Source organism: Carassius auratus, chromosome 20 (genome assembly GCF_003368295.1).
Source record: "Carassius auratus strain Wakin chromosome 20, ASM336829v1, whole genome shotgun sequence".
NCBI lineage: Eukaryota > Metazoa > Chordata > Actinopteri > Cypriniformes > Cyprinidae > Carassius > Carassius auratus.
Genome location: NC_039262.1, coordinates 4,850,582 through 4,861,918, shown reverse-complemented (window position 1 = coordinate 4,861,918; position 11,337 = coordinate 4,850,582). Strand labels below are relative to the sequence as shown.

Genomic DNA, 11,337 nt, shown 5'->3' with positions numbered 1-11,337 from the left:
TCAAGAATCAGGCCCTCCTGAATTTTGAACACAACCTTTGGGTTGATCATTAAGCACTATTTCACACCCACCTTCGTTTTTCTGCCCATATATGTTTGGGCGAACCAGTCAGATTCCATTGCCTTCAGGTTTGCCATGATCTGACCCTGCAAAATAAATAGGTAGACAACTAAAGTATTTGCACACATAACTACTACTAAATGTAGTTTCCGCATAGGATTTTTAACGCCATATCAGTGGAAAGGTGATGCTTACAGCAAAAGCTTCATGGAACTCAAACACATCGATGTCATTCATCGTCAGACCGCTCTTCTCCAGGACCTTTGGAGTGGCGTAGGTCGGCCTGAGAGAGAAAACAACCCAGACACAAGTGTGTGTCATAAGAGAGAGAGAGAGAGAGAGACACAGAGAGAGAGGAAGAAAGAGAACATGCGTTAATACATTTAAATCTCACTTAATATTAGATATCGATGACAGATTATTATCCCTGATAGTCGATTTGGACCACCAAATATAAATTATAGTTTTGTTTCTGGCTTTAGACACCACAATAATTAATCATAAAATCAGAACAGTAACATATTACAATAACAATTAATTAAAATAATATGTATGGCAATTTGCGTTGTTTCAGTTTTATGATGTAACAGTTTACCTTAAAATGATTGGAAAAATATATTTAATACCTTAAATAATTATGACTTGTGAAAAATGTCTACCATTCAATAGTTTGGGGTCTTTTGAAAGAAATTTTAATTTAGCGAGGATGGGCTTAAATGCTAAATGTATAAATGTGTTTTTTAACTTTCAATTCATCAAAGAATCCTAGAAAAATTATTGTGGTTTCTACAAAAAACTGTTTTAACATTGATGATTATATGCTGAAGTCTGGATTGATGATGCTGAAAGGAATAAATACATTAGAAAACATCCATTTTAGTTTTTGGTTAAATTAATGCAGCCGTAGTGAGCATTCAAGTTATCTTTCTAAAAGATTTAAAAAACTTTACCCCCTGTTTTGAATTCTTTGTATTAAGAATGACAACTAGGGAACAATGTATATCTTTATAGCATATAAAAGAGAACAGAAAATGTTTCAGACCACGGAGTCTCATTTTCCTGCAGTCTATATTAAAGAGTCACAAACAGATGCATGCCACAACACAACCAAACCACAACAGTAACAAAACCTCACAGACAAGAAGAAAAGAGGCAGGAACTCACCCGAGAAGGAGCTGGTCTTTTGGGTCTTGAGACACGTACACAAAATCTCTGAAGGTAAAAACACACAGACAGACAGACATTATATCAGCATCAGCATCACGAGCCGCTGTAGAAATAATGATGTCTGTCTGCTGTAATGGGACACTACTATAAACAGTGAATAATATAAAACACCTACAGCTTCAGGAAACTAAGCTTTAAAAAGGGTTTACTATAATTTATTATACATTTACTGAAATGTAATTTGCATATTTTTTTAAAATGTGAAAATACTTTATCATTGACCAAAATCATGTGCAGCAACAGTTTTGTGGTAAACACTGTTTTTGGTTTTCAGTACTTCTGAGCCACTTTTGCAGCCTAAAGTCAATACATACACTTGATTCATGGGTAAATTTGGACAGATCAGCTAAATTGTTTATCTAACACAGATGATGTTGTCAGTGAAATGCTGTTGGTGGTAGTTTTTAACATAAGGCATTATTTTTGTTTTGTACCTGAGATACGCTTTAGGCTTGTAACCCATAGCAAGAGCTTTCTCCTCTGACATGATCAAAACTGCAGACGCTCCGTCAGTCTGAGTGAACACACACACACACACACACACACACACACAGAGCAAAGCTCATGACAAATCTGACACATATTCCTTAAATTAAGAGTCTGGTTAAATAAATTGGATAAACCAGAAGCTCAAATAACTGACGAGGAAGGAGGAGTTTGCGGCCGTCACTGTGCCGTGAGGCTTGATGAAGGCAGGTTTCAGTTTGGCCAACTGCTCCATGGTGGCAGGACGGATCCCGTTATCTTTAGACACAATATCCCTCCCTGTGACAAGCACATCACCACATTTAAAGTTTAAACAATCATCATAAATCGAACTGTTGCTCTGTTACTTTGTAACATCTGCATGCAATATTGTAGCTTGGTCCATACAGACTTGGATGTGAAAGCACACTCAGAAGTGTTAATAAAAATCTTATTTCTGTTCAAATCATTTGCTTACTGCATTTTCATAATGTGCCTGCAAGCTGAATTAATAAAAATAATCCAAAGTATAAAAAGGTTTTTTTTATCATCGTGGTGGAAACAAACAAACAATGGAAATGTGACTTTCTCACAATTTTGAGTTTTCACGTCTGCCTGTTTTCAGTCAGTAAAGTCAGAATTGCGAGATACAGGCGTAAACTTATAATTATGAGATATAAAGTTGCCATTCTGATAAAAGAGAACCCAAAAATGTCATTTAAAAAAACAAAAACTGAATTATGCAATGTAAACTCAAAATTGCAAGGAAATTGTGCCCTATTTTCAGTCAAAAAAGTCAAAATTGATAGATATAAACTCTAGATATAAATGTGAGATGAAAAAAAAAACAAAGTTCTGAGAAACAATTTCACGATTTCAAAATATATTTTGTCAATTGTCAAAAATGTCAATTCTGAGATGCTGAATAGCTATTATATATATGTTTTTTTTTTTTCACGTCACTTGTGAGATGTAAATCAGAATTCTGAAAAAGTCCAAAACCTGTTTCTGGCAGAGGCTGAAATGCTGTGGCGGGATCTGCTGTGATTGTGTTAATTGCTCACCTGGCACTTTAAAGCTGACGACGTCACTGAGCAGCCCGCTGTCTTGAGCTTTCTTTGCGAGTGTGTGAGATCGTAGAGCAAATTCATCCTGCTCTAAACGCGACACACCGAATGCAGCCGCCAGACGGTCCGCAGAGTGTCCCATTGTCTCGGCTGTGGAGAACTCGGCCACAGCCGGCAGCTAAACACACACACACACACACACACACACACACACACAGCTTTTAAAGAAGGGAACCAACAATACCATACGGACTGTAGTTTGACAGACTAAAACACTGAAAATATAAGTGTTCTAGTGATATATATTACATTTAATTACACCAATAGCTGGCTATAATATCTGACTAATCATGTGATTGACTTGTGACAGCATCAGTAACTTCGGGTAGAAAATTACAAACAATCAGGGATGATGTGACATATACTATATGTCAATTTTCCCTCTAAATTGTTTTTTAATTTATTGCTGTCTTTAAAGCTATGTATATTAGTTGTTTTCCGTATAATAATATTCAGCTATTTTGCTAATAACCTTTTTAAATAATAACAATAATATTTATATTATAAAATAAATAATTATATTAATCAAATAATATAATGCGTTTATATAATATATTAATATTTTTAGCAAGTTTTCGTTGAATTCATTTATAGTTGCCTTTAAAGGTATTAGGTGTTATAGATCTTTTCTGTATTTTCCAGATATTTTTGCTAATTAACTGTGCAAAGAATAAATAATAATATATATAATATTGATCGCAACAACAACAATAATAAATAATAAATATTATTATTATTATATATAAATTATGTAAAATGACTAATAATAATATTATTATTATTGATATTCATTAATAAATATGTAAGGATTGTTTTGCAAACTTTGATCAAACTTTGCATGATAAATGCTAAATTAATATACTGCTGCATTCCTCTGCATTTATTAGGGTGTTTTCAATGTCTCTAAAATATTTAGTTTCTAGATATGACATGAGTCCCTTTGCACAAAGATTGTTTAAATATGTTTTTAGAGTAATGTGTCACTTGGAGTGATAAATGCACTATAATTTAATTGTTTTCTGTGATTTGGGTATTGCACCTAGAAACACAAACTGAGGTGCGCTGGGGGCAATAAGTGAGGTGTATTATGGGTAATGTAGTACCTCAGGTGAAAGGTGAGCGAGGCGGATGGAGCCCAGCAGAGAGAGCCGAGCCCCGAGGGTCTTCGCCTTGTTAAGTGACAGCATCGTCTTCCTCATCTTGCGGCTGTGACGAATGGGAACGTCGGACATAAACTCAACCCCACCGGCGACGACGGCATCACACTGACCAGCAGCGATCAAACCAACCCCTAGAAAACAAATTAACAATCGATAGTTCCATTAACTATCTTCTGTTCAGTGCTGAAGAATGTGTGTGTGTGTGTGTGTGTGTGATGTATTCAATAACTGCAATCATCATAAAACATGTGTTCAGTACCTGTGGTCATTGCTTGATTGGAGGAAATACACGCCATGGTCACAGTGTGAGCGGGAGTCTTATCTGAGAAACCAGCACCAAGTGCTGCCTACAAAAAACAAAAAATAATTATTTCCAAATAAACATCATAAATAATTTTATAATCAAAAACCATGTAGCAAGTGCAATGCTTCTTAGAAATGGTACTTTCACTAATGATGGGTCCAGAGTTACTATAGTTAACTGAAAAAAAGAAACATTTCACTTACATTAAATAAAAAAAACATGAACTGAAAAGAAAACATTATTTTTTTTTATTTCTTAAGGCATTTTTTTTTTTTTTGGTCTAATTTGATGTACTAACACAACTAAAACTAAAATAAAAGAAATCAAAAGAAATATAAACATAAAAAAATGAAAAGTTGCAAAATATAAAAATAAGAAACGATTAAAAAATATTTATGAAAACTATAAATGTTTTATAAATGTTTTTTTTTTCCACACATACAAAATTGCATAGGAAAAACAAAAATATATAGAGATTTACAAAAACAAAATGAATATCTATCGAATATAAATTAATGCACATAATTCATAATTGTGATTTAAATGTTTCAATGTCAAATCTGATGTGAACCAGTGGGAATATATAAAGAATCACAAAAATCTATATAAAGAATATATACAAAAATCACAGGAACAGAAAAGTCCCTTTTAATATTTACATATTTAAACCTTTTAATTACATTTACAATATGCTGTGAATGGGTCTGCCGTGTTTTGATGCATAGTATGTGCTGACAGCATCCACACATTAAGTTCCTGACTCAGAAAAAAATCCCTTGCATTAAATTGAACTGACAGCTGTGGAAAAATATTAATTCAACATCCTGCTGTACCCAATGTACAAACAAACACGTCACTGCAGTAATGCTTTGCACTCAGATGACATCTCTACGCAGATGCCTGACCTCTCACTGGTCAGCATCATTATACACACATCAGACAAACTAAAAATAGCTTCAACATCCAAATTCTATTTTAGAAATCATCACAGACTCGAGGACAGACTGACCTCTCTTGCCACATTACTGGTCTTCACTTCCTGAATAACAGTTCCATACACTATATAATCAACAGCATCTTTAGGGAGACCGGTTCTGTTCAGCAGACCTCTGATAAAAACAGACAGCCAGTTAGTCCTGAACATAACAGTGACGAGTGAATCTTTGTGTGTGTATGTGATTGTGTGGTGACTTACTGTAACGCAGCTCTGGCCAGATCGTGGGGCATCAGGTCAGCATATCTAATAACAAAGACAGAAAGGGCAAAGACACAAAGAAAGATTTCTTCAGTTTTTCACAAGGCAGCACTGCATTTATAGAGTTTGTCCTAAATCTGTAATTAATTCAGCCTAAAACTTTCACTTGTAAATCATTTCAGAGTAATGCGTGCCACTGAGTTTCAGATTCTTAACCTTAAACATGAACATTTCCTGTTGTCTTAAATGTTTTGCTATTTGGTGTTTACTAACAGGTAAAAATCTGAAGCAACCAGGTCTGATGCATTAACATCATTATGAAGTGAAAAGTTGTGCGTTTATAAGAAACACCCATTATTAAGGCATTTTAACTTTAAAAATAATCACTGCTGGCCAAAAAAATCAAATAGTCCTATCAGCATAAACCATAATAATGCTTCCTACAAGTGAAAAAAGTCCATCCACTGTGTCACATCAAAATCCACACAACTAGTCTGGACTGTTTTTATTTGTGCTTGATCTCTGCATATTTCTCTCCTGATTCAGATAAGATGAATTTTCACCGGACAAAGCAAGATTATAGATAGAGGACTCATATTTTAGCTGTAAGCAACAATTTGAAGTTAAAAAAATGACTTGATGGATTTGTTTCTTACAAACATGCAGCTTTTTACTTAGCAGGATGTTAACTGATGGATTGGACTGATGTGGATTGATGTGATGCTTTTATCAGCTGTTTGGACACCCGTTCACTGCAGAGGATCTATTGGTGAGCAAATGATGGAATGCTACATTTCTCCAAATCTGTTCCCAAGAAGAAACAAACTCGTCTACATGTTGGATGGCCTGAGGGTAAATTCTTAGCATCTTTGGTTAAATTATTCCTTTAATCTCCTTTCTGCACCCTACAAACCACTGTGCTATTTAAACAATTGCTTTCATTTTTCAATTCACAAAAACTTTTCAGGCCACGTCTCTGAATCCCAAACACATTCTCACTTACGTTGTGCCAGACTGGAGGAAAGGGGTTCGGACGCCGTCAACCAGAACGACGTTCTTCATTCCTGGCTTGGCCAGAGTCTTCTTGCTCTTTGCTTTGTGATTAAAAAACACAACAGAAAGGACACGAAGAGCAAAGATTATTTACAGTTTCATTGGGAAAATGGAACGTGCATTTTCCTTTCTTTACTCTATATCAACATCGAATGTATTTATTTCTTTGATTTAGTTTTAGAATACAGCAGAATGGATAATAACTGGACTGGACACATTACCTTGAGCTCGCAGGTGAACAGATGTGCTGAGAGAACGAGCAGCTAAACAGAAAGAGAATGCAGTTAGTATTACCCTTCTGAGAAGTGATAATGACATGAAACGCTTAGTGATCCTCATAACGTGAAGTGTTCTTTAGCTCTGCTGAGACCCAGGACGTCTTACCAAACTGAGCGGCCTGCACAGATGTCAATGGACTGCTCCTCAGTGAAGTCAACAACATAGACGCCATCTCTGAGTATCTGGAAGACATGAAGCAAAAGTATGAATAATTATTCAAAACCATCATATCTCAGGTGCACTCATAATCTGGATAACAATACAATGGAATAAAGTAAAGGAATAATTGTTTTAGGTTCCATTCAGAAGATAAAAAAAGATCAGTGAAAATAAAACTTGGCAGACATTAGTTAAGCATAAAAGAATGTTTTATTGTCCTGAATGTACGGTTATCACACAGTGATTTAAGGGGTGTATAAGAAAATAGATTTATATTTGATTCTGATATATTTGATAAGTGTCATCTGAAGTTAAATGTGTTTTTGTGTTGTGTGTGTTTGTGTTGTGTGTGTGTGTGTGTGTGTGTGTGTGCGTGTGTGTGTGTGTGTGTGTGTGTGACCCTTCACCTACTTCTGTCAGTAGACAGGGCAAGGACAAATATGCAAATGCACTATACATTTAAACAGCAACTTACGATCTTGAAATAATTATAAAACAAGACTGATCATGATATAACCGCACATGACAGTAAAACCAAAGTAAAGAAACATAAAAATGACACTTTAACACACACGAATAAGAAGACGGATTCATTCTTCCGCATGTCTTGAAACACTGTTTAAGATATCCATCAAAGGATCATCATAAAAACATAATGTGTGTTATAATATAAGCGCATAGATCATATTTTACCTGTTATTGTTGTGAGTGCTGAGAAAGTGTGATGTTTGATATCTCGCGTCTGTCTAATGACTACAGCAGTGCATGATCCGCAGGACCCCGCTTCCCTGGCAAATCGAATCACTGCCTGAGCGAAAAGAAACACGCGGTGGATATACCTTTTATATTAAAAACATATATACACACACATACATAAATAATTCTACAAGTTTATTATATATGCTACACCTGTGAGATAACAGGATTTTTAAATAAAATGAGCTAAGTTTGCTGCCCTATCTGGCGGTTGCACGGGCTCGCGCTTGTTAGTGCGTTCGCGCGTTCACGGTGAAGTTTTGAGCATTGGCCACTCGACCGCACGTCAACGTCGCCGCCATATTGGAGCGGGCAACTCTCATAACTCTCACATCAGGACAGAAGAAAACGTACCTGACTCATCGACAGATTGGACACCTACAAACCGTCACACGATAATAAAAACAGATATCGGGGTGTTTCCTTTCACAGGTAAGACTCAGCTGTTCTTTCTCGATGTTTTTGGTCATTTTTAACATTATGTTGACAGCTTAATTAACCACCAGTGTCGGACTATTAATAAATAGCTAGCGATATCGCTAACGTAGTTAGCAGTGAAAGCTGAGACTTTATAAGAATTCAAAGTTTAAATGAATTCTTATTACGTTTTTAACTTATATTGCCATTTATATAATAAACTAAATTATGTTATGAGCACTTTGACTGTCTAGATTAATGATGGCACTAAAGCTTGTCTCTTTAATTCCACTACCGTTACTTATTTACAAAGATTAAGTGGTAACACTTTAGAATACTAGTCTTTTAGTTAATGTTCGTTAATTCATTAACGAACATGAACAAACTGTGAACTTATTCTATGTATTCTTTTTTCTTCCCTTTTAGCCATTTGCAAACAGGACAAGGACAGCCTTAAGGAAAGCTGAGGAAAGCTGTTCTCTGCATTTCCAAGAGACAAGACTATACCTCCCTAGACTAATGTTGTGTTTGTACTAAACCCAGAGCAGCCCTGAATGAATCGACAGAATGACCCAGCTCATATTCTAAAGCGATTAATCGTTTGAAAGCATTAATTTATACCAGAAAACAAGACAGAAATACTAAGGAAGAAAATCTCTGCATTAATCACTTAATCGTTTGATTCTGATTCATTCAGACATTTCTAATAATGTTGATACAAATGCTAATACTGCACTCATGGTTATAATAAAAGATGACATAATCATTCATAAAAATAAAACTTAAACCCAGCAAAGAAATAATGGATTTTGCATTAAGTAATTTATTTTCTCATTACATACAGTCAAGTATATTACAGATCTCTTCATACTCTATATAAAATTTGATTCATTGGCGTATATATTCAGTTTTGAGAGGTTAAAGGGCAGAGAGCATGATCACTATACAGTGGATTCCTTACTGCTTCCTCACATCAGCAATAATAGAAATAATAGAAACTTAATTTTCTGTAAAGTTGCTTTGCAATGATTTTTTAAGTAAAAAGCACTATAAATTAAATGAAAACAGTACTAAAATTAAAATAGTAACTTTTTACAAAAAGTTGAAATGCTAAAATTATTAAAACTGACATAAACATAAAGGCTAAAAAAAAAATAATAATAAAACTAATTCCTAAACCTCAAACTGCAACCATGAGGCTAAAAGCTATGCTATGTGTCACACTGAGTAAGTGCTGTAACAGTTTATAAAGACATTGATGTTGTTTGGATGCCAGAACCGTGTGTGTGTGTGTGTGTGTGTGTGTGTGTGTGTGTGTGTGTGTGTGTGTGTGTGTGTGTGTGTTTGTGTTTACCTGGATGTTCCCTTGTTTGACTCCTGGGATGATCTGAATCCTCTCAAAGTCCCTCCCCAGGATGATGATGTCACAGCCAGAGTAGTACGCCTGTCCCATGAGCCCCGGACAACACACACAGTCTGACACTGATAATCACAGAGAGTTCTACATATCATCTGAATGTAATGTTTTGCTACATTTTTATTTATTTTTTTAAAATCGAGGAATCAAAGTTTAAAATTTTTTCATTTACGGTTAATAATCTCTGCTGCTGCTGTTACACTCACAGTCACGGACAGCTGGAATCATCTGGACTTTTTGAGTCAAATATTTTGTCAACATTTTTTAGCATTTTTATTTTAAATTATTTCTTAACCTATCAGACAATCTCTGCCTTCATTTTGCATGCATCTTGTTTATTCTCGCTTATAAACTTTTTGTTGTGTTGTTTTTTATCCTCATTTGTAAGTCGCTTTGGATAAAAGCGTCTGCTAAATGAATAAATGTAAATGTAAACTTATCAAATTTTGGCTTCTTTTCCTTACATGAATATCGAAATATTCAACTCAAATAAAAACTTGTATGATGCAGTATTAGAATTAGAATTTAATTTGGGGTCCTGAAATACCCTGAACACAACACAGAGGTTAAGATGACCATTGCTACAAAAATAAAATAAAAATTGAAACTCATCCTATTTTGTTTTAATTTTCCCATACAAAATCATACAGTTACTGATGCTATGGACTGTGGGATTACTAACAGGCTATTAATAAAAATCTGTCTCTAAACCTCTTTTCTCTTTATTAAAAGTTGATCTAGACAAATACATGATGGAATCAAATGTTTTGCAAATCCGCTAGAAAGGCATGATCTCAAATGATTCGCGAAACGCGCTTCGGAGTCCCGATCTGAATCAAATGTTTTACGAACTCCGAAGCCCAGATCAAGTGATTTGCGAAACACGTCTTAAACGATCTTAAAAAGTCATACTTATTAAATTTTTACAGTGTAAAATATTTCTATTTATTTTTGTTAATTACGTTTAATGTCAAGTTAGCTTAGTAAACCGTACAGAGATCTTTGTCTGCTGGGTCAAAAAGGTGTTATAAATTATAAATAGTGTGTAGTAAAAGTTACTGTAGTGTTTTTGCACAATTTGCATTGGGTCTATAATTTAATTACGGTCATAATTACCGGTATATTATATTATATTATGCATCATTCCATGAATCTTGATGTATTTAGGTTCAATGTTTGTAGTAAGTTTATGATTTCTTGTATTATTTTTAACTTCCTGTGACCTATGACCTCTGACTGGACACACGCAGACACGTGAACTCGCAAGTGGTGTGTGTTTGGTCATGTGATATGAGGAGGTCATGTTTGTCTCCAATGACATCAGGATTCTGGGCCGTGTCATCTGTTACATGCATTTCAATAGAAATCCAAAATTGAATATAATATATATCGGATCTTATATTTATTCTGTAATACAGTCAATAACATAACACAGGTTTTGATTATTATTACCTTGGATTATTTTGTATATAACAACAGAATTTTTAAAATAAGATTACGATTAAGAATCAATAAATCACTTGTTTAATAATAATCGTAAACCAGGCTTGTGAATTACAAAATTACTTTGTTAAAAGGAAATGACTTCTGTGTATGAAAGACTGTTTGACTTTGCATTAAAGGTTCACATGGAACTGTAGACGTGTGTGATAATGTTTATTTTTATATTTGGTCAAAGGCAGTGGTGGACGAAGTACACAAATCAAGTACTAAAAAGT

At 34.6% G+C, this 11,337-nt stretch overlaps 1 protein-coding gene across 2 annotated transcripts in view; it reads right to left on the bottom strand.

The window, feature by feature from the left end:
• The window catches only part of LOC113120633 (trifunctional enzyme subunit beta, mitochondrial-like), a 9,919-nt gene extending 2,063 nt beyond the window's left edge, over positions 1–7,856 (bottom strand). The window contains exons 1-14 of one of the 2 annotated variants that reach the window (XM_026290570.1): positions 7,723–7,856; positions 6,976–7,052; positions 6,813–6,854; positions 6,542–6,632; positions 5,539–5,583; positions 5,353–5,452; positions 4,299–4,386; positions 3,983–4,170; positions 2,817–2,997; positions 1,931–2,052; positions 1,722–1,801; positions 1,225–1,272; positions 256–343; positions 72–146 (exon numbers count right to left, since the gene is read on the bottom strand). In XM_026290570.1, the coding sequence (XP_026146355.1) occupies positions 72–146; positions 256–343; positions 1,225–1,272; positions 1,722–1,801; positions 1,931–2,052; positions 2,817–2,997; positions 3,983–4,170; positions 4,299–4,386; positions 5,353–5,452; positions 5,539–5,583; positions 6,542–6,632; positions 6,813–6,854; positions 6,976–7,042 (1,215 nt within the window). In that variant the 5' untranslated portion in view covers positions 7,043–7,052; positions 7,723–7,856. Of the gene's footprint in view, positions 1–71; positions 147–255; positions 344–1,224; positions 1,273–1,721; positions 1,802–1,930; positions 2,053–2,816; positions 2,998–3,982; positions 4,171–4,298; positions 4,387–5,352; positions 5,453–5,538; positions 5,584–6,541; positions 6,633–6,812; positions 6,855–6,975; positions 7,053–7,722 lie in introns of those variants that run through there. The other variant, XM_026290571.1, reaches the window with a different exon arrangement.
• Positions 7,857–11,337: the final 3,481 nt, after the last annotated feature.